Here is a 24962-nt window from a genome sequence, read left to right on the forward strand (position 1 = left end):
AGTCTGGAGAAGAAGATTTTTGAAATATTGATTAATTTTCCCTTTGGGGCCCCGCCCTGGCCCCAGGGGTCGGGGTAGGAATCCCAATTTTACAATTTTGAAGCTTCATCTACCAAGGATGATTCTGACCAAGTTTGAAAAAAATCCATCCACTGGTTCTTGAGAAGAAGTTGAAAATGTAAAAGTTTACCCATGACGCACGACGTACGACGGACGACAGACGACGACGGACGAAAAGCGATTAGAATAGGTCACTTGAGCAAAGCTCAGGTGACCTAAAAATGGGGATAAATGTTTTTAGGACACCAACCTTAATGTTTTTAGGACACCAGCCTTAATGTTTTTAGGACACCAGCCTTAATGTTTTGTTCTAAACAATATAGATATTGAAAACTTGTCAAATATTGTTAATTACATATTTTTTCTTACATTACTAAAATTTGGAAGTTTTGTTCAAATGACCTGTCAGTGTTTGTGAGAATCTTGATTGGTGTTTTAGGAACAAAAACATTTATACTTTTCCCATTCAAAAACGTTGCTGAATAATGTTTGCATGATATATGAATGTGCAATCAACTCTTGTCAAATTAAGGTAACATGCTACCTTACATATTATACCTGTGATATGTGAATTATCCCCCTTTAGATTATTGTAATGAGTGTCACCTGATTTTTTTTGGGTTACCTAAGTGTTTTCTGTAATGCAATCAATCATTATGTACATTTTAAATGTTTCCTAAAGTATTTCATCCAGCCAAATGATTATTTTAAAGTGTATTTTACAGGTGTTTTAACGGGGAACTCTTTTAAAAGAAGGTTTTGTTACAGTAAGGTATCATACATCCTTAACAAGAAATATTACACTGTATGCCACCTTACTTCCTTTTCTAGAAAATAGGAAGATATGAATATGCTCCAGAACAGAAATACATGGGAAAAAAAATGAAATAAATTTATCTTTATTTGGCATAAAATCTATTGACTTTCTTTGTATCTGTATGTGGAAAGAAAGAAAGACTTTTGTAAAGAGCTAAAAGCTGATCACTTACTTCTGAGTGTTGTGTATGAATTCTTCCTCCGTTAACAGAGTCCTTTGTTTTCTGTGTTTTGTAAACATAGTCCAGATCTCTGTCAGGAGTGTCACTAAGTAACTGCTCTTCTGTACACTAAAAACAAAAATAGTAATATATCAAAAAAATATCACCTCTAGTATCTTAAATATAAGTTACACTTTTAAGGACAACTTAATGTATAAATTAATAAATTCAAATTAGCACACAAGAGCAGATGAGAAAACATCTGTGAACTTAAAACTGAAAAGTTTAATTCCCACAAAATGTCAGACTTTTTATGTAACTCTAACCATATCAAAACAAGGTTTCGACAACAATTTCCATTTGACAATATAGCAATAAGGATAATTGGATGACTGACAGCCCTGACCAGGTCCTGTAACCCTAGTGTTATGGAACAGGACAACAAGAAGAGGGCTATTTACCAATGATCGTCCTCAGAGCATCTGGCATAGCTGAACATGGCATCTCGCTCATGCTCGTTCATCTTTTCTACAAGTACTTCCATGTAGACTTTGACTTCATTGCAACGGTTCATTGCCTGTAAATGAGATTTAAAGTTGATTTAGAATAAGTCCATTTAGAGTTGAATAAGAATAAGTCTATTTAGAGGTGAATTTGAATAAGTCCATTTAACATGGAATTAGAATAAGTCTATTTAGAGTTGAACTAGAATCGGTCCATTTAAATTTGAATATGAATAAGTCTATTCAGAGTTGAATTTTAATAAGTCTATTTAAAACTGAATTAGAATAAGTCCGTTTAGAGTTGAATAAGTCTATTTAGAGGTGAATTTGAATAAGTCTATTTAACATTGAACTAGAATAAGTCCATTTAGATTTGAATTAGAATAAGTCTATTCAGAGTTGAATTTGAATAAGTCTATTATATACTGAATTAGAATAAGTCTATTTAGAGTTGAATTTGAATAAGTCTATTTAAAACTGAATTAGAATAAGTCCATTTAGAGTTGAATTAGAATAAGTCTATTTAGAGGTGAATTTGAATAAGTCTATTTAACATGGAATTAGAATAAGTCTATTTATAGTTGAACTAGAATAAGTCCATTTAGATTTGAATTAGAATAAGTCTATTCAGAGTTGAATTTGAATAACTCTATTTAGAACTGAATTAGAATTAGTATATTTAGAGTTGAAATAGAATTAGTTTATTTAAAATTGCACCAGAATAAGTCTATTCAGAGTGACTTTTAAACAACAAAGCACAATTTTTCTACAAGTATGTTTGACCATTGATAAATGCATGTCTAGTGTTAACCCAACCATATGTGTCACTATTTTACATGTAAGAAGGTCATATTCCGTCTTTGCGTATTGCAGAGTTATCTTCTCTTGTGAGCAGGTATTGATTGTTACGTCATTTGTTTGTGAGAATAACGTCATACATTTTTGAGAAAACAATGTAATTTTCTCACACAAACCAATGACGTAACAATCAATACCTGCTCACAAGAGAAGATAACTCTGCAATATGCAAAGACGGAATATGCTTAAACTGCTTTTACCTCTTGCATAAAAAGTTTAATTGTGAAACAAGATTAATTCACATCGACCTCGTCTTTAAGGACTATCAAATATATGGGGAGAAGGCAGGGTGGCATGTTTTGTGACCACATCANTTAAAATGCTTTTACCTCTTGCATAAAAAGTTTAATTGTGAAACAAGATTAATTCACATCGACCTTGTCTTTAAGGACTATCAAATATATGGGGAGAAGGCAGGGTGGCATGTTTTGTGACCACATCAAAATTACTTTTCCTAGGACCAAATGTATAAATTTAAACCCTAATTTCAGACCCCAACAACCATGCATTATCAATTTTAAGGGCCTTTGTGTTCCTCAATAGATATATATTTATATTGGGAATAATCCTTATTTTGTTTCCATTTTGATAGGGATGAGCTCTTACCCAAACGTCTAGTTTTATATGTTATCAAGCAGAAAAATATATCTCTTTCAAATTATCACCACAAAATATACAAAACATTAAAACGATAGGTTCCAATGACGCTTAAAACATAGATAAATTGAAAAACTATCTTTGCAAAAGCTGCAAATAAATTATTTTTTTGAGGACGTAATGAATTCATTAAGGCAACTGACAACAGGGTCATAGAACAACTCAAGTAGAAATGTCATAGTCAGTACCTTTTGTAAAACTTCTTTTGGTGATTCGTCGTTTAGTATTTGTCTCAGTTTGACTTTGGCTCGTTTGAGCGTGGTTCCTTGGCTGTGGTTCTGTTCTATCACTTGTACGAGTTCGTTCAAGCATGAATAACTGGCAAAGAATGTTTTCTGATGCATATCATTTTCCATCAGGTGTTCTGACATGTCAGGAACGCAACTGTTGATTCGTTTGATGATTTGGAAAATGAAATCCCTGGGAAAGTAAAAAAACATTGTAGTGTCATTCATCTTCTCTTTGTCTTCTGTTGTGATGTTAGGAAAAGGTTTCACAATAGTTTAAAAAAATCTATCAGGGGTTAAAAACTGCAGTATTTGTACTGATTGATCAGCTGACTGAATGAGAATCAGTGTTGACAAAAGAGTCTGTGTTTGGAGAATGTAAATAACTAGGGACGTAAGAAGTGGAAAGAAATTTAAAGAGTCAGCCTTCTGCATCAAATGAAAAATGGCTGCTAGCTGAATTTTTTGGAGGTAAAATTGCATTTTGAAATTTTGAGTTAGTCTTGAACCCTGTGTATTTAACATGAAGGTTTAAATTATAGGTGTCAAATACGCAACCAGGTGGTTTTTTTTTTCTACTGTAATGGCGATGCCTTTTATCTGCACATGTGTGACTGCTACATTAGACCAAATGATGACAGAAAATGTCCACCAGTAGACCTGACAATTAAGTAATTTCTTTATTTGATTTCTACAGTAATTTTTAAAGCTATGGCATGTTCAAATGCCTGAAGAGATCTCACACAGTGAGCACACTTATCGTTCTTTGCAAGAATTTAAAAGTCAAGGAATACTGTATATATAATAGTTTTAAGGAGGTCAGGATCATCGTGGTTACAGCCAAAAATAGGCAGAGGATTTTACCGTGTCAATTTTTGCAACTAAAGCAAACTGCAAAATGATCACATGAATGGTCTAGGCCTCTTTTTCAATTTCTCTGTCAACAGATATATAAACAAAGAGGTTTTTTGCAATAGATGGAACATGTAAATTTTTCCTTTTGAATACCTTATACATGTATATGCCAAAGTATTTAGCATATATACAAGTATACATACACACTTCTGCTTCCCATTCATGAATGAAATATAGGTATTCTGCCAAACCCAAGAAACCCTCGAGGTAATTACATCCAAGAAACACATGAGGTATTAAAAGGGGAACTGTTGAATGTCCTCTGTATACAAAATGAAGAGTGATTACTTAGATCTAGGGTGTGATATTACCTCAGATGGGTCTCGGCCTGCTCCATGAGTTCTTGCTGTTGGATGATGTTGGATATTGATTTACTGATGAGGCATGCGATAGCACAGATCTTATGGAGGTAGTGCGAGTCCTTGTCTATCGCCATGTGTTCAGGCATGGTTGGGAAAGATGCTGTCAATGAAACAACACTATATCAGTCAGTGTCATAATTATACATTTCTTTTCTTTTACATTTCAAAGCCAGAATAGGTTTCATCTCTCTCATTTCAATGGATAAACCCCATAGAAGTTGGTAAACATTTTTATTTACCCACTACTGGGAAGCACCCTTATGACATAACTTTATTGGTCAATCTTTAATGAGGATGTCATGTATCAATGATTTGAACTAGAGTCTTTCATTGCATAGCCAAATTTCATTGGAATTTTCCCCCCAGTGTTAAACGTGTATCAGTGGTACAGGAGAAACATATGGTTTTCTAGATATAAAATGAAGGTTTAGGAAGGATTAAGTCCCCAAACTCCTGATGGGAGGTTAATTATCATGTTTATCTTAATTTCCTTTCTTAATTTCAAATTGTAAAAAGACACACCATAAACCTTGTATCCTTATACACATTGAAAATTACTGTTAACCAACTCCACTCAGTTAAACACAATAATAACAGGTGGTCTGGTTAACCTGAATAATAACAGGTGGTCTGGTTAACCTGAATAATAACAGGTGGTCTGGTTAAACTCTATAATAACAGGTGGTCTGGTTAAACTCCATAATAACAGGTGGTCTGGTTAAACTCAATAATAACAGGTGGTCTGGTGGCGCAGCGGATAACGCACTCCCCTTTTACTTAGGCAGCTGGGGATTGATTACCCGATCAGACATGAAAAGATATCAGGTCACCTGCCTGACCGGATATAGGTTATCTCCGGGCACCCCGGTTTCCTCATACATTTAGATTTCCACCCACTAACATCCGGCCCAAAAAGATAATTAATATAATTTGAAATAACTTGTTTCATAATTGTTGTAAAATGAATAAAAAATATATATATCTATTAACACAATAACCAACCAGCACTCGTTTTAGAACCTCTGTTTCTATAGGTTTTTATCTACACAATAACCAACCAGCACTCGTTTAAGAACCTCTGTTTTTATAGGTTTTTATCTACACAATAACCAACCAGCACTCGTTTTAGAACCTCTGTTTCTATAGGTTTTTATCCACACAATAACCAACCAGCACTTGTTTTAGAACCTCTGTTTCTATAGGTTTTTATCTACACAATAACCAACCAGCACTCGTTTTAGAACCTATGTTTCTATAGGTTTTTATCCAAGTAGACAATGCATCAACCATTTCAGTTAATCTACATTTCTCAATTGGCAAAAGATACATATAATACAAATATTTTGTAGACTTTGCTAATTTCTAATAACGTTAATATGACTTTGATGAAAATTAAATTCAATATACAGCAATGTTCATTTCTGAAAGCTTGAAGATAAGAACATTTTTTTAGTACCTTAAACAAATATGCAAATTCTGGAATGAAGACAATTTTGTGTAAGAAAACGGTATCTAGATTTCTAAAAATCTCAAAGATAATAACATATTTAAGTCACTTAAGCAAAATATGCAAATTCTTAAATAAATTAAATTTTTGTAAAAAATTACTTCAAACTCAAAATGGTATCTAAATAGCAGCTTATTTTGGTTAAATCAATTAAAAACTCACGTATTTCAGGGAGAGCTAGCTTCTGTCTGTCGACTCTCTCACGACTGTAGAGGAAGAGTTGTCCAGTCAGGATCCTCTTTGGGTATTCCTGGATCTCCATCGTTTGTACGACGATTTCACTCAGTTCTCTGTTGTCGTAGAGGATCAATTGTTCCACTGCTGGAATGTCCGTTTCTCTGGCTAGCACTTCTTGAAAACTGGCATATCTGTGTATAAGAAAGATTCATTGTTATGACAAACATCTTAAATATGATCAGAAAAAAATTCAATCACGTCAAAGATGTTGTCGTTTAAAAATCATCCCTTTGCATATCAAATTATCTCCCTTGCACTACCTGCAATGTGAATGCTACCATCGACAAAATGAGCTACAGTACACAATCATTTTGTCAAGTTTGGTCATTTAAGGTCATTATTATTTGTCTTTTCTTCAATTCTTCTATATTTACAGGGAATTTATCGCCAAATTGTTTGGTTATGGTTATCAGTCTCTTTCCCCAACATTTATATGGAATTTATAACCAAGATTGCATTGTCAGAGTTAAGTCAGAATGTTTCTTGACTAAGAATACAACGAAGATTGTATCGCCAATGTTACATATCACTTTATTTGACATTTATATGGTGTTAAAGTTTATAACAGGGTTGTATTGCCATAGTTACCTGTCACTTTTTCCGACATAAATCCGCAGGTTACATCCGGAGTTACATTCAAACATCTTGATGACCTTCATGTTTAGTATGTTGTTGACAGCATCAAAGAAACGATCGAAGGACCAGCGGACTGACAATGTACTCTCCATCAAGCCTGCCAACACTGGCACTATCAGGTTTTTCAAACATCTATCAGACAAAAAATAAATAAATGAAAAGATAAATACATAAATCTAAAATATTCCTTTTTGTTTTAAGTGGGTTTTTTCAACTTAAAACATTTTTTTTAAGATTGGAGTTGTCCTTTGCTTTATAATAATAATAATAATATTTCGAGATTTATTGTACCGCTTTATCACAACCTAGTTCGAAGGTTGTCTCAAAGCGGTTCACAAATTATTATCCATGGTTATAGGGCCTTTTCAACCAGCAAATATCTTTCTCAACTCCCTGGGGAGCATACAGCCGGTGCTGCCATTTCAGCACTCACAGCTATTATTCTACAATTCTAGCACTGCCCAACCATGTACTAATTTACAGCTAAGTAGACTAGAACAAGCGGAGTAAAGTATCTTGCTCAAAGATACAACACAGTGCTGTGCCCAACTCGAACCCTCAACCCTTCGGTCACGAGCCCGGCGCCCTATCACCAGACTACTGTGCTCATTAAATTTTATTTTGTGGTAATAATACAGGAATTATTCTATAAGTAGCATATTCCCCTTAATGTCATGTTTTATTTGTCAGAGAAAAATGTGATATTAAGTCGCATGTGATATTACCAGAAACATCAATATGAACCAGTATTTACAGAAAAGTTATCAGCTTAATATGTATTGTATTTTAAATCAGCTGAATGAAGCTCAGTGACATTATCCCATATGTCCTTTCTATAGTGTCATGAACTTTTTGCAGGATTTTTAACTGCATGCCCCAACACGCATGTAACCTCTGAAGAAATTTAAATTCCTACATTATTTTAATTTATTCTATTATTGGTATTGATATGGAAGTTTAATTTTTGAGTTTTATCACAGTGCTGTTGGATTCATTTAATGTTGATAATCATACAAATATAATGTGACTGTTAGCTGAATAGCTTTATAATACTCAAGGTGTATAAATACATTTACACCTGTATCAAAATTACTTTGACAGGTATACAATGTGAACTAAACACCTGTAGTTTTATACAAATTACAATCTTTATTCTGCGTTAGTGACTAGAATTACCCATTATTATGAATTATACGTTTATAGCTACCATCTGCCGGTTGATAAAAGGACAGGTGATGTGCTCACCTGCTTTTTATCAAGTTTTATCAGGGCAGCTGTTTATTGTATGTTTAATTTCATAAAAAAAATTGCCAGGTGATACTTTTTATTTTTTCAAAGTTCTACCCTGTTATCAGTAAATTTTGGAATGCTGATCATAATCCAGTTCTGGACATGTGCTACTTCTGTTGGACAGGTTGAGAAACTATTGCCAGTATATCTTGTAGTAATAAGAATCTTAACAATTTGAAAAATTTATCCTGGACCTGCCTGAAAAATCCTATTATAATCACTTGGACACCTCAAGGTTGAGTTTATGCTAAATTTTGGTAATACATTTCACTACATGTTTAAGAAAGATACAAAGCATTACAAATATTTTTCACAATACAAAATTATTTGCATGAAAGGCTTCATGTCACACCAAGGCTTGATGTCACACCAAGGCTTCATGTCACACTAAGGCTTCATGTCGCACCAAGGCCTTCATGTCTCACCAAGGCTTCATGTCACACCAAGGCCTTTATTTTCCACCAAGGGCTTCATGTCACACCAAGGCTTCATGTAACACCAAGGCTTCATGTCACACCAAGGCCTTTATTTTCCACCAAGGGCTTCATGTCACACCAAGGCTTCACGTCACACCAAGGCCTTCATGTCACACCAAGGCTTCACGTCACACCAAGGCCTTCATGTCACACCAAGGCCTTCATGTTACACCACGGCCTTCATGTCACACCAAGGCCTTCATGTCACACCAAGGCTTCACGTCACACCAAGGCCTTCATGTCACACCAAGGCTTCATGTCAGGCCTTCATGTCACACCAAGGCCTTCATGTCACACCAAGGCTTGATGTCACACCAAGGCTTGATGTCACCCCAAGGCTTCATGTCACATCAAGGCATTCATATCACACCAAGGCTTCATGGCACACCAAGGCCTCATGTCACACCAAGGCCTTAATGTCACACCAAGGCCTTCATGCCACACCAAGGCCTTCATGCCACACCAAGGCTTCATTTCACAACAAGGCCTTCATGTCACGCCAAGGCTTCACGTCACACCAAGGCTTCATATCACACCAAGGCTTCATCTCAGGCCTTCATGTCACACAAAGGCCTTCCTGTCACACCAAGGCCTCCATGTCCCCCCAAGGCTTCATGTCACAACAAGGCTTCATTTCACAACAAGGCCTTCATGTCACCCCAAGGCTTGATGTCACCCCAAGGCTTGATGTCACCCCAAGGCTTCATGTCACATCAAGGCCTTCATATCACACAAAGGCTTCATGTCACACCAAGGCTTCATGTCACACCAAGGCCTTCATGTCACATCATTACGATTTCCAGAATTTCTTTCTACTTCCCTTAAAGATGAGTATCCTGCTGTAATATAGACATTGAAATTCTGTTGCTTCAATCATCTAAGTAATGACCATATCACAAAAACACTAGCAATTGAGAAAGAAAGGTGCAATTCAAAAATTGTCAGAAGAAGACATTTTAATAATGTATACTCACGGCGATAAGACACAGGTTTTTGGGAGTTGTCTGGAGTACTCAATCGGACCATCAGCTGTGCGCTGAATACCTGATATGACCCCTTGTTCCTTCTCTTTTGTGATGCGATGCCTGTTAAAATTACAAGACAATGCTGTCATAGCTATCCCTCATTCCGTAGACAGTGACTCTGTGAATTGTTATCTTCCTTAACGATTACAGAAAAGAACATAGTTTTACGTAGTTCACTACATAAATTTTCTGAAAGTTTAATCCATGTAGCACTTATAGTTACCAAGATAGGAACAAAACATGCCTCTTTACCTAATACACAAAAAAAACCATTTCTTCTTCACTAAGTTAGTGAAGCATGAAATGAAGGTCACAATTTGAATTTAGAAGAACAACCATAGCTACACCATAGCTGTAATTAAAACCTACCTATATAAAGCAGTAAATATATCCAAATAGGGATGAAATCAACTCTGTTTTACCAGTTGGAAAGAAAGAAGGGCTAATGGACCCTGTTTCAACATTCATCGTAACACAATCTTTATTGAATAGGGCATTAGAACTAGATAGTAACTACCAACTTATCTGGGTATGTATAGGAACAAAGACAAATCTAGGATTGTTTTGAAGTTTGGCTGTACCTATACTGGATCTCCGATGATTTCTTGAGAGTACACTTACATTGTGTGTGAGTTGGATCGGCCACCGTGTGGCATGAAGGGAAGGCGTCCCGTGGCTACATGGTACAACGTCACACCCAAGCTCCAGATATCGACATTACCGGTGAAGGTCTGTCCGTGATCTTTGAACTGTCGTCTCAGCACTGCCTGATTGTACATGTCTGGATCCTGCAGGGAGAAAAGACAGAAATACTTCATCTGATCTGTAAAGACTGGAACAATTCAGATGTTTTCTTGTAATCTAAAAACCTGTATATAATAGTCCTTCAACTTTGTCCCTCTAGAGACACTTCATAATCAGAAACTTGCATAAACTAGTCGCATAATTAAAATATAAACTTTATTTATCTAACAACAATTATGAAACAAGTTGTTTCAACTTATATTAATCACTCTTGTTGGCCCGGATGTTAGTGCATGGGGAGGTCTTAGAATGGGAGGAAACCGGAGTAACCCGAAGAAAACCCACGTAGTCGGGCAGCTGACCCCAACCTTTTCACGTCCGATCGGGGAATCGAACCCCGGCCGCCTTGGTGAAAGGTAAGTGCGCTATCCACTGCACCACCCGACCACCCATAATTAAAATGGACAAGTATGTTTGTGGCTCTGAGACCCTCCATGATCTGGAAACTGAATAGTGTAAAAGTGGAAATTCGTGTGTGTGGAAATGTTTGTGTTTTTTAATAGAACTAATCGTGGTATGGAAATTTTCGTGATGACAATTTCTTGATATCAATATCAATGACCTGTTCGGTTAAGACAGGTTGCCATGAACTTCAGAAAAACACTTTCCTGAATTGCTCATAAATGACTGAACTATTTGTAGATTGTGTTAATTTTCAAATGTTAATTATGATATTGACTCTTCTGGAGATAGTTTTGTATGTGACTTTTAGCTTTTTTACCAAATTACCAACCCTCAACTGTTTCCTCCCACATCACTATAACAACATGTTGGTTATGTGTTTTCAATTACAATAACACCTTGCTATATTGCCATTCTTTGTCAAACAAGACTCTGACCATATAAAGGGTTTTGCAATACCATCAAAGGAGACCTATACATGTACATATATAAAGGAAACCTTCAATAGAACTGTTTGAAGGAAATGGTAACATCTATTCTACAGCCCTAGGGAAACAATTTCAACAAAGAGAAAAAGTCAACTGTTGGTATACTCGAGGTAAAAGTCTACCGTCTGAAGACAGCTTTGAAAGGAGATGATAAATGTCATTGTTTAAATTTTACATTACCTCACACACTAGTCCTTGATTGCCCAATCTGCTAATCAAAAACAGCTGGTATACGTTGTCACATTACTTATGGTACCATGTATACATTCGCTACGATAAGCAATATCAGACAGACTGTTGTTGTTGGTAACATTTACCAGCTGTTACGATCAAACACAATACACTTAACTACAACACTTTCACTTTCTGTATCTATCACGAACTGGAACAGTTGTGAAGAGCTTGACAATCACCATGTAATTACAAGAGGCCCAATGGGCCTGCATCGCTCACCTGTTATTAATCTNATGTTTTGGTTCCTTCAGTTCAGTTTTTAGAACAAAGATGCCCAGAGGGCCTGCCTCACTCACTTGGGATCTTTATGCCCAGCAATGGTATATGGACTGGGATCTCTGCAACGATTTCAAAATTATGGCCCAGAAATTAAATCGCAGTCTAGAGTTGAGGCCAGACCCAAAGGTCATTCAGCTAGCATCATTATTGTGTTTGTTCGTCTCTTCAAAGTCTTGATGCCCAGCAATGGTTAATATGGTCATGGGGTGGGGATTTCAACCGTTTCAAAGTTATGACCTAGAAATTAAGTCCCTAGGGGTGGGGCCAGACCCCAGAGTCAATCACGATTTTGTTTGTCTCTTGATGATCAGCAATTGTATACAGGGTTATAGGGCGGGAATCTCGATTATGTCCAAGTTGAAAATTATTTTTGGCTCCGCCCCTCAGACCCAGGGGTCAGCCCTTCAACTGTTACAATTTTGAATCCTCAACCACTGAAATTGCTCCAAACCAAATATGGTTGACATCCTTCACTTTGTTTCAGATCAGAGAAGAAATAACTCAAAGCAATATGGCCAAATTACCCCTTATTGGCGCCATCCCTCAGCCTTCCATTTGTATAGGTTTAAATCCCCACCATCTTCAAGTCACACTTAGTCAAATTCCAATCAGCGGTTTAGAAAAAGAAGTCATTTGAAGAAATTGTTGATGGACGCGGCATTATGGCATAAGCTCCTTTGGACCAAGGTGAGCTTAAAATATGTCCATTAAAGGTTGCTTTGAGAGAGCGTGTGAAGAGCAGAAACTCAAATATATTCCCGTTCGGTGGTGTTTCAGACACTCACTGAAACTAGTTCCTTAAAATTACATAATGCTCCTTATCTTAACTCATTCACCCCTGAAATTTCATAATAAACTAATCCACTTTTGAATTGGAAGAGCTCAAATGTGTCGTCAGGGGTGAATGAGTTAAAGCTGTATGCTACACATGCTACCTTTGATCTCGTTACCTGTGCAGTTATCTGTCTTTAAAAACTTTCAATTAGTAGTATGATATTAATGAGAAATAATGGTCATCTGAAGGGTTAATTATAAATCAGGTTTTTCTTACACAGACTAACCTCCCCTTCATTTTGTTTTGAATATGATCTGGAATTACCTCCCCTTTATTTTGTTTTGGATCTGATCTGGAATCCATTTTAAAAGTTCTGAGCTTTTTTCTCATGACAGTAAAACATTTCCAATGACAGTTTTTGGCAGTGGTATGGAGATCCTTATTAATGTGGAACTTTTTTTCAAAGGAAATACATTTACCCGATAAATACAAATTTAGGTAGCATATCACCTTAACTGTATATTCAAAAGTGGAATTTCCTAATCATGGAGTCAAAATTACAACGTCCCACATTTTCACCACCACCACCACTCGTGATGGTTGTACCTGGTACTACAAACATACAATACCTCCTGACTAGTGTGACCTCTGAGACTAATGAAAGGCTCATGTGATCTTGTCAACAAAGTGAAAATAAATATAAAAAAAAAATCATCAATTTCAACATACCTATATTAACAAATATCTTCATGTGTTTTAGTTCTGATAGCGTAGTGTTACAAATCAACAGGTAGTCCTGTGGCACACCTACACACTCCTTTAATAAACAGGCTTTATCTTAACTAAACTAATTCACCCCTGAAGACACATTTGAACTCTTCCAATTCAAAGGTTGGAATAGTTCATTATGAAACTTCAGGGGTGAAAGCCCTCAAATCTAGATAAAGCTATATCACGTCATGTCTGTTTAAACTATTTATACATGTGTACTCAATACAAGATAACAGTACGTAAAAGAAGACCAACAGGTTATTTTTGGGATTTCCAGACATTTTACATCACACCATTCTATAAATCGATCTACATTTGTCTAGAGTTGTATACCGTGTAGCATGACTCCACAGAATAGAATGTTTGGATCTCTAATAAACATATTGATTAAAGGCGGGCGGCCTATCCAATGGCAATGACACCAGTTAAAGAAAATTATGATAATGCAAACATTGCGTCATATTAAAAATTTATACCAAAAGTTGAACAAAAAGTTGCTAACAACAATCATTATACATGTTTAGGACAACCATTGTAAACAGGGATGAGTCACGATAAATTCATCGTCCGATCGACATACATGTATACCATATTGCTTCTAAAAGTTCCAGTGCTTGCCAAATGAATGCAGACATTCATAAATTGTTTTCCTCTTAAATTCATCTTATTTCATCTGTAAAAATACAGGTTTTAAGTTTTAAATATTTTTTTCCAAAATAGCAGCCATGGCGGCAGTATTGGATTTTTATGGACCTGAAAACATTTTGCCAGGACCACGAGTTGATCATTCCCACCAAGTTTTAGTTAAATGGGCCCAGTAGAACTTGACTTTAAGTTTGATTTTTTGTTTTTCAAAATGGTGGCCAGGCGGCCATATTGGATTTCTGATTGACCCGAAAGATAACAACACTTTGTCAGAACCATAAGTCGATCATTCCAACCAAGTTTCAGTTAAATAGACCCAGTTGAACTTGACTTTAAGTTTGTAATAGTTTTACAAAATGGCTGCCGTGGTGGCCATATTGGATTTCTGATCAACCCGAAAAATAACAACACTCTGTCAGGACCATAAGTCGATCATTCCAACCAAGTTTCAGTTAAATAGACCCAGTTGAACTTGACTTTAAGTTTGTAATAGTTTTTCAAAATGGCGGCCTAGGTGGCCATTTTGGATTTCTAATCGACCTAAAAAATAATAATTGTTCAGGGAGTTGTCAGTAACATTCCCATGATATATCAATGAAATCTCTTTGACAATATTTCAGCTTAAGTTGAAAATGTAAAATGTTAAAAACATATCTTACATAAATAACTCTTTAATTTCATAAATGGGAGAGCAACTCTGTTATAAGATGTTTGTATAACATAATACTCCTGCTGCCATGCAAATTAATGAAATATAGTTTGACAAATTTCTACAAATAGAAAATATGGCTTTGACCTTTGAACTCTAAAATTCAACTCATTCAAAATACTTTCATACCGGACCTTTATATAAAGTTAATCAAAATTTGTTGCGAAGTAAAACTTGGTAGAGTGATGTCACTAAACTAGTTGACAAATTTCTTTAAATAGCAACAGTGACCTTGATCTAGGAACCCTGAACTATTGGCTCACTGAGGTATTATCATACTTTAACTTAAGGCATTGAATTAAGTCACCAGAGCGATAACACTGAATCATAACAGTCAGGACAGAAATGGTAATCACTATCCCCCATCCCCCACCCCTAAAACTCTTCCTCTCTGGATATACAACACAGAATGCTGAACTCTGTCCTGACATTTTATCCCACACTTCTCTCCCTCAAAACATGAAACACTGATTCACAGTGGGTTTATTTATACAGTAATGCTGGTGTTGTAAGTTAGGACCCATCAACAAGCCTTCAAACATTGATCAATCAATGATCTTTCTGAACACAGCTGCTGTTGTAAGTTAGGAACAATCAACAATCCTTGAAAACATTGATCAATCAATTATCTTCCTAAACACAGCTGTTATTGGTAGTTAGGAACCATCAACAAGCCTTAAAACACTGATCAATCAATGATCTTTCTGAACACAGCCGATATTGGTAGTTAGGAACCAGCAACAAGCCTTGAAAACATTGATCAATTAAGATCTTTCTGAACACAGCCAATATTGGTAGTTAGGAACCAGCAACAAGCCTTGAAAACATTGATCAATCAATGATCTTTCTGTACACAGCTGATATTGGTAGTTAGGAACAAGCAACAAGCCTTCAAACATTGATCAATCAATGATCTTCCTGAACACAGCTGGTGTTGTTAGTTAGGAACCATCAACAAGCCTTCAAACATTGATCTATCAATCCTGAAGACAACTGGTGTTGTTAGTAAGGAACCAACAGCAAGCCTTCAAACATTGATCAATCAATGATCTTTCTTAACACAGCTGGTGTTGTTAGTAAGGAACCATCAACAAGCCTTCAAACACTGATCTATCAATGATCTTCCTGAACACAGCTGGTGTTGTTAGTTAGGAACCATCAACAAGCCTTCAAACATTGATCAATCAATAATCTTCCTGAACACAGCTGGTGTTGTTTGTTACGAACCATCAACAAGCCTTCAAACATTGATCAATCAATGATCTTCCTGAAGACAGCTGGTGTTGTTAGTAAGGAACCATCAAAAAGCCTTCAAACATTGATCTATCAATGATCTTTCTGAACACAGCTGGTGTTGTTAGTTAGGAACCATCAACAAGCCTTCAAACATTGATCTATCAATGATCTTTCTGAACACAGCTGGTGTTGTTAGTAAGGAATCATCAACAAGCCTTCAAACATTGATCTATCAATGATCTTCCTGAAGACAGCTGATGTTGTTAGTAAGGAACCATCAACAAGCCTTCAAACATTGATCTATCAATCCTGAAGACAACTGGTGTTGTTAGTAAGGAACCAACAGCAAGCCTTCAAACATTGATCAATCAATGATCTTTCTGAACACATCTGGTGTTGTTTGTTAGGAACCATCAACAAGCCTTCAAACATTGATCAATCAACGATCTTCCTGAACACAGCTGGTGTTGTTTGTTACGAACCATCAACAAGCCTTCAAACATTGATCAATCAACGATCTTCCTGAACACAGCTGGTGTTGTTTGTTAGGAACCATCAACAAGCCTTCAAACATTGATCTATCAATCCTGAAGACAACTGGTGTTGTTAGTAAGGAACCAACAGCAAGCCTTCAAACATTGATCAATCAATGATCTTCCTGAACACAGCTGGTGTTCTTAGTAAGGAACCATCAACAAGCCTTCAAACACTGATCTATCAATGATCTTTCTGAACACAGCTGGTGTTGTTAGTTAGGAACCATCAACAAGCCTTCAAACATTGATCAATCAACGATCTTCCTGAACACAGCTGGTGTTGTTTGTTAGGAACCATCAACAAGTCTTGAAAACATTGATCAATCAATGATCTTTCTGTACACAGCAGATATTGGTAGTTAGGAACAAGCAACAAGCCTTCAAACATTGATCAATCAATAATCTTCCTGAACACAGCTGGTGTTGTTTGTTAAGAACCATCAATAAGCCTTCAAACATTGATCAATCAATGATCTTTCTGAACACATCTGGTGTTGTTTGTTAGGAACCATCAACAAGCCTTCAAACATTGATCAATCAATGATCTTCCTGAACACAGCTGGTGTTGTTTGTTAAGAACCATCAATAAGCCTTCAAACATTGATCAATCAATGATCTTTCTGAACACAGCTGGTGTTGTTAGTAAGGAACCATCAACAAGCCTTCAAACATTGATCAATCAATGATCTTTCTGAACACATCTGGTGTTGTTTGTTAGGAACCATCAACAAGTCTTGAAAACATTGATCAATCAATGATCTTTCTGAACACAGCTGGTGTTGTTAGTAAGGAACCATCAACAAGCCTTAAAACATTGATCAATCAATAATCTTCCTGAACACAGCTACTGTTGTCTAATCCATTTGTTCAATTGTTTGTTGAAATAAAAAAAATATTGTTAGTTAGGAATCATCAGCAAGCCTTCTAAACTTATAATAATATTAATAATAATAATTTGAGTTTCTTTTATACCGTTGTATCACAACCAAGTGCGTAGGTCGTCTCAAAGCGGTTCACAAATTATTAACTAAGCATTTCTTTTCAATAACATGCTCAGTCTCTTCATGGATATTTCTGATGTAACAATAAGGGTGTTGGTCAATTAACAAGAGGCCCCAATGGGCCTGCATCGCTAACCTGGTATTAATCTAACACTTGTAACCTAAAAAGTGATCTAAAATAAATCTACAGGCAAAATATCAGTATTTATGACTATAAGTCATTCAAAACAAAGCTGTTAAAATATTTTAAATCATTCGACCCCTGTGACCTTGATTTTCGAACAAGGTCATTACGTTGAACAAACTTTATAGCCTTTCATTTCAGCATGCAACTTGCCAAATATCACCAACCTAAACCTTTTGTTTAATGAGATTAGGTCATTTACATATCTCACCAAATGTGACCTTGAAAGTGGGTCAAGGTAATTCAAATGACTTGATAGCCCTTCATCCAAATATCAACATTTTGGGCCTCATGATTATTCAGAAGAAGTCGTTTACAGATTTTAAACATATTTGACCCCTGTGACCGCGAATACAGGTCAAGGTCATTCATTTTATAACAAGAGGCCCATGGGCCTTAACGGTCACCTGATATATNCCTTGAGATTTTTGGTTATTCAGAAGAAATATACTTGGTAGCCCATCGTCCAAGCATGTTACTGACCAAATATCACCATCCTGGTCCTTTCGGTTATTCAGAAGAAGTTGTTTAAAGGTTTTCAAGACAAATGACCACTGTGACCTTGAATATGAGTGTAGGTCACTAATTTGAACAAACTTGGTAGCCCTTCATCCCAGCATGCTACTGTCCAAATATCATCACCCTGGGCATTTTGGTTATTCTTCAGAAGTCGTTCAAAGATTTCAACATATTTGACCCCTGTGACCTTGAATATGAGTGAAGGTAATTCATTTGAACAAACTTGATAGGCCTTCATCCCAGCATGCTACATACTTGCCAAATATCATCACCCTAGGCCTTTTGGTAATTAAAAAGAAGTTGTTTAAAGGTTTTTAAAGACAATTGACCCCTGTGACCTTGATTATGAGTGAAGGTCATTCATTTGAACAAACTTTGTAGCCCTTCAACCCAGCATGCTACTTGCCAAATACCATCACCTTAGGCCTCTTGGTTATTCAGTAAAAGTTGTTTAATGTAAAAAGTTGACGCCGGCTGGCCACCGGATAGACAGACAGACGAAGGACACCACACCACGGCATAAGCTCACTTGGCCCTTCGGGTATGGGGTCACCTGCTCGACCACTTGGGTTTCTCCTGTTACTCTGGTTTCCTCCCACATGAGACCCCAGCCCGCTAACATCAAAGTGGAAATAACTTGTTTCATAACTGCTATAAGATTGAAATATATATCCGAAATAAACAGTCTGAAGAATCTCCTAGAAGAGATGAATTAAAGTACTAAAGACTCGTTGTTGAGAATTTTTCTTTTTATAATATTTCTTCGTCCGTAAGGATCATTTTTCTGATTTATAATATATATATATATATATATGGGGCAAAGAAGATTTATAATATATGTATATATATATAAATAAAGTTTATATTTCTTACATTTCTTTTTTTTTTACATTTTCTTCCAAGATGTTTTTGTACACCAAATCTCGTTACTCCAGGTGAAATAGTGTAAAAGATATGCCCCGGACAAACTTTTTCAAAAGTAAAGGTCAAAGGTCAAGTCATAGGTCACAGTGACCTTATTCTTGCACTCTGCCATCCCAAGATATCATTGTACACAAAATCTGGTTACTCCAGGAAATAGTATAGAAGATGTGCCCCAGACAAACATTTTCAAAAGTAAAGGTCAAGTCATAGGTCACATTGACCTAATTCTTGCACTCTGCCATTTAAAGATGTTCTTGTACACCAAATCTGTTTACTTCAGGTGAAAAAGTATAAAAGATATGCCTTGGACAAACTTTTTTCAAAAGTTACGGTCAAAGGTCAAAGCATAGGTCACAGTGAGGTCAAAGTGACCTTCTTCTTGTACTCTGCACTCCGCAATCCCAAGATGTCCTTTTACACCAAATCTGGTTACTCAAGGTAAAAAAGTATAGAAGATATGTCCCGGACAAACTTCTTGGGCAGAAGGACAAACGGACAGACAGCTTTAAAGTCTGACATATCGTCTGAACTGACGGGAAGATCGCTAGTATTCAACTGGCAACATTTTTCCTCAAAACAAAGTTGTTTTTCATGAATTTTTGTTTGTTTGATAATTGTTTGAGTGTATTTCATTAAACTACAGCCAATTAAGTATGTATTAACCTCCAGCTGGTGGAAACAGAAAAACACATGCAAAAGATGTTTAAGAACACATGTCTTTTGCACTTAATTGCCTCGGGTAAGTGCGCCAACTTCTTGCACTTGCCCAGACACCAAAACGAATTGTCTTAGGTGTCGGGCAAGTGGATTTTACACCCCTTGTTGTAGTTTTTCTGGGTGTTTTTTTACCACTTTCTAGATATTTCTGCATTTGTTGATATTGTGAAGTGTTTTTTTTTTACACTTACCAGATATTTCCATGTTTTGTTATATTGTGAAGAGCTTTTTTGTTGTTTTTTGACACTTACTAAATATTCCCATGTTTGTTCTGATTGTGAAGAGCTTTTGTTGTTGTTTTTTGACACTTACTAAATATTCCCATGTTTGTTCTGATTGTGAAGAGCTGTTTTTGTTGGTTTGCTTAACACTTACTAGATATTCCTCTGTTCCATAGATTGATGTGAACTCTTCCTCCTCATCAACCTTCTTAGCAGCCCCAAAATCTGTCAGCTTGTAGATCGAACTGAAAAGATAATGAATGGCTGATTCCTTTTTCTTGGTTTTGTTTGCTTGTTTGCTTTTAACATGAGAAAAGAATGAAAGGAAGAGAAAGATATGCCCATCACTTGTGATGTAATATTTATTTAGACTTATTGTATACAGTAGGGTTCGAGACTTATTGTATACAGTAGGGTTCGAGACTTGACTTCAGTATGTTGACAGTCTGCTTTATTTCCCAAAGAAATATCAGTTAGGTGAATCCAGGTGAAATGTCAGGGAAGTTATTATTCAGACATACTTTCATATCAATCCAACATTCTTTTAGATCAATCAAAATGCTTCATCCCAAAGTCAGTTAAAATGGGACATATATCTTACATTTTTGCCAGTGAAATATCGGATTCTATCAACTTGATGAAACTGATATCTTTCACACTGTGACAAATATCACTTTTTGGTATCGACCAATCATAACGGTATCTTCTATTCGCTGCATTCAAAGGCAACGATATTTTTGTTCAGATTCAAATGAAGTGACGGTAGAATAAGAGGTTGTTATGGTAAATGTTTGTTACACACACTTAAGTATTTACATGAATAAACAATTAATAATATTTTCATAAGCAATCACACAAGATAATAGCAGAAATGTCGGAATTGCGTTGAGTATCCCATTCAAAATGACGCACAGCCGTGTTGTTAAGCGTGACGTCATTAGAATATGGCGCTAATTATTACGCTTCTGATTCCCGCCCCTTTTTTAATACATTACATTTTTCATGTTTTATGCTTTAAAAATGTAATAAATAGAAATTTTATTGGTGTCTTAAGTAATAACATATATATTTCACTTGTGTGGCTAATATTTTGATATGTTGCACTCGTGCTGCGCACTCGTGCAAAATATTCAAATATTAGCCACACTCGTGAAATATATTTGTTATTACTGAAGACACCATTAAATATCCTCTATATCTTTGCTGCTAAAATACATCTAAGGTTCAAAACGCACAACTCTTATTCAAATATATAACTGATTACGTCTCCAACAATACTGGGACTACAATTCAAGCGAATCATGCAATATCTTTTTTACATAGTTCTTACATAAAATATACAGGTTTTCGAAGAAAAAATAAATCTGCATATATACATTAACCGATATCTAACATATTATTTATTAGATTTATGACTTTCAATTTTGTCTACCTTATTTCATGTAATAAGGACCCCTGCTCTAATAACTGGCATGCTCCCAATTTCCAGCCCACATAATTCATATTCCGGAATTTTTACATTACAAATGTAATGTAGTTAGTTTTGTGAATTAGATATAATGTACTTCCGCTATTAAAATGGCGCTCTACACGCGTACTTCAAACGAAAACAATGGAACCAAGGAACATTATCTGCTGAAATAAGGACTAATGCAATCAAAACAATAAGTCTCATTGTTAATGGGGAAGTCAACAGAGGAGTGGGATAAAGAGAACTTCCTGTCTCTATTTCCGTGAGAAATCATCAAAATATGAGGTACATAAGTTGTTTGAGGAAGGCCGTGTCTAATTATGCCTGACGCCCTATTACATCTAATTTGGTAGTTGGTAATTACGTCATGAATTAAACTCATATGAAATATTTTTATAATATCTACGTATTACCCCAAAATTTTGTAATATAATTATCGGAAATTTCCATCTAATTGATTATGAATAGAAACGCTGTTTACAACACACACACACACCCCTATCAAGAGTACACATGAAATGGTGAAAATTAAATTTTATTTGAAACTTAGATTATCTATTTTGCAATGACCACCTGTCGGAACTGTTATCAAGTTGAAACACCACAAAAACCAAGTAGATTGTGTTTATATCATTACATCCTGTTTACGTAACTCTTAACTCCATTTACCGGCCATCTGTCTAAATGCAATATCATGCCTGTTCAGGACTTCTCTTCCACTTCTGAACCCTCCTTCTGATTCCGGTAAATGTTTACATAACTATACAGCTGCCACTGAGGGGGGTGACGAGTATACCCCCTGCATACACGTCATTGTATTATGACAATGGAAATGTCACTCTCTGTATTCTGGTGTAAATTTTTGATCCCATTTCTTTTTGATTTTTTGGGGTGGCCTACCTGAACTTTTTATTTTATCTTTCTTGTCAAGAGCACATTATTTCACTATTTTCTTGCTAAAGAAAGAGGAAGTGTGATCACATTCACATATACGCTTCAGTTTCTAAGCTTACTAACAAGAGATCCCAGAGGGATCTTGGCGCCCACCATTGTACCGTCTTCATTAGTTCTTTGTCAGTTCGATCTTTTCTCTTCGTTCCTCTAATCTGTTTGATCGAGTCATGCTAACAGTAAATGCACCTTGAGGTAACTTTTGATCTAAACTTAATACTGATGTGTATGAAAGCCAACCTTCAAAATGAGTTTGTCATTTCACATATTTACTAGTACAGTACTTAATGTGAAAGAAATAGAATTGATCATTGCAATATGAGAAAGATCTGTTTAGTTCTTCCTTTAGCCATTTTGCGTTTATGATCAGTCTCAAAATATAACATGCACAACGAGGGATTAAGGGGAACCTACATATCAAATTTGAGAAAGATCCCTCAAGTTATCCCTGAGAAATAGTACTAACAAACCTTCAATGTCAAAAATCGAAGATGGCTGTCGGTAGGCAATTTTGTTTAACTGATCAGTTTCAAAAGTAAACATGAATAATAAAGGATAGTGGGGAATCTGCTTTGGCTAGCCCGAAGACAAATTTTGGGGCGAGTAAAGAATTTGAAGCACTGGCCCAAATGACATATTGGTGGCCCAAATAATTTTGGCAAGAAATATTTCCACAACATTTAACATAATGCTTCAGCACATTTAAATTACATTTAACATGACAATGTTTGTTATATGTAAAACAGAATAAAACATTATATTTTTAATTCTTCAACCCTTGTTAAAACCTGACATGATACACTCTATTCAGGTCTTCCCAAAAAGAAATACACAAAACTCGCACCTCAAAGAAGACACCCTGGCAGTATTTATATAGAAAATCTGAAAAAAAAATAAAAAAATCATCACATTTTCTAAATCACGGACAGTTCGATTCAAATCGAAGTAATGACAACTGAAAAATGTACTGCCCCCCAGTTAATGTGGAAGGGACTATAATGTCTTTTATTCATTAATTTTTCAACAGCCTGAACTATTTTTGTTGGGCCAGTGACTACTTCACTTTTGGTCGCCCGAGCAAGACTTTAATCGCCATTGGCAAGCGAGAGACCGTCCATTTCAGGCACTGCTGCACAACAAGGGAACAAGGGGAACCTACATATAAAATTTGAAAAAGATCCCTCAGGTACTTCCCGAGAAATAGCGATAACAAACTTTCACTATCAAAATCCAAGATGGCTGCCTGTCGGCCATGTTATTTATCCGATCAGTCTCAAAAGTTGCCCTACACAGCTAAGGACCAAGGAGAACCTACATATAAAATTTGGGAAAGATCCCTCAAGTATTTCTTGAGAAATAGTGATAACAAACTTTCACTATTAAAATCCAAGATGGCTGCCTGTCGGCCATGTTGTTTATCCGATCAGTCTCAAAAGTTGCCCTGCACAGCTAAGGACCAAGGGGAACCTACATATAAAAATTTGAGAAAGATCCCTCTGGTACTTCTTGAGAAATACCGATATCAAGAATTGTTTAAGGACGGCAGACGACGAACGCAGGGTGATTTGAATAGCCCACCATCAGATGATGGTGGTCTAAAAACGCAGAGAAGACTGCAATCAGGATATTATAATAAAAACATGCAGAAACAAGCAGAATTTTCTGGGATCGGCAGAAATAAGACAAAATCATACAGTAAATCGGCTAAATTGTAAGGCTATTTTTTATGTTAAAATCATGATTTGGCCAAAAGAGGGCGGGGTGGCACTCCTACATGGTACTTCCCCTACACAAAAAGTTTCAAAGAAATCTATTGAAAATTGAGCGAAAACATACATATAGCTGGAAAAAGTTTGGTCCAATTTTTTACGTTAAGGGGCATAACTCTATTAAAAAGGTTGGAAACGCAAAATTGTTTCAGGGGTTACAACTTCATATGGTACTGAAACTTCACAAAAAAAAATTCAAAGAAATGTATTGAAAAATGTGCAATTGCATAGCCGGACAAAGTCATGTCAAAATATTTTATGTAAAAGCTATCACTGTCACTACATAAAAAAGTTTCAAAGAAATCTATTAAAAAATTAGCAAACTAGAACACTGACAGGTCAGTAAGGGCCCCGTCTTGTGGCAATATATCCCCCATAATCATCAAGAAGCAATCTGCCCATATAGCTGAGCTTGATGTTTGACATTTGGACTTCAAAAAGAATCGCAAGGAAGCAAAATATACATTTTACATGTACTATGATGCGAGTCTTGTTTCCTTCCACCTCCATATTTGCTGGGCTAACAGAAATGTAAATACCGGTGCAATACTCATTTGTTAGCTTTGATTTGTTTTATTTCACCTTATATACCTCCT

General features: G+C 36.0%; 1 protein-coding gene across 7 annotated transcripts in view; it reads right to left on the minus strand.

Moving 5' to 3' along the window:
• The window catches only part of LOC110443334 (serine/threonine-protein kinase TBK1-like), a 107134-nt gene that overhangs the window by 33461 nt on the left and 48711 nt on the right, over nucleotides 1-24962 (minus strand). For all 7 annotated transcript variants that reach the window (XR_002462095.1, XR_002462094.1, XM_021487509.1 and 4 more), the window contains 9 exons: nucleotides 20330-20420; nucleotides 10352-10518; nucleotides 9680-9790; nucleotides 6892-7071; nucleotides 6229-6434; nucleotides 4509-4659; nucleotides 3244-3475; nucleotides 1499-1614; nucleotides 1050-1166 (listed from right to left, as the gene is read on the minus strand). Coding sequence is in view for 5 of the 7 variants with exons in the window: in XM_021487509.1 (XP_021343184.1) it covers nucleotides 1050-1166; nucleotides 1499-1614; nucleotides 3244-3475; nucleotides 4509-4659; nucleotides 6229-6434; nucleotides 6892-7071; nucleotides 9680-9790; nucleotides 10352-10518; nucleotides 20330-20420 (1371 nt within the window). In the remaining 2 variants the exon portion in view is untranslated. The remainder of the gene's footprint in view (nucleotides 1-1049; nucleotides 1167-1498; nucleotides 1615-3243; nucleotides 3476-4508; nucleotides 4660-6228; nucleotides 6435-6891; nucleotides 7072-9679; nucleotides 9791-10351; nucleotides 10519-20329; nucleotides 20421-24962) is intronic.

The sequence above is a fragment of the Mizuhopecten yessoensis genome, unplaced genomic scaffold (genome assembly GCF_002113885.1).
Source record: "Mizuhopecten yessoensis strain PY_sf001 unplaced genomic scaffold, ASM211388v2 scaffold716341, whole genome shotgun sequence".
NCBI lineage: Eukaryota > Metazoa > Mollusca > Bivalvia > Pectinida > Pectinidae > Mizuhopecten > Mizuhopecten yessoensis.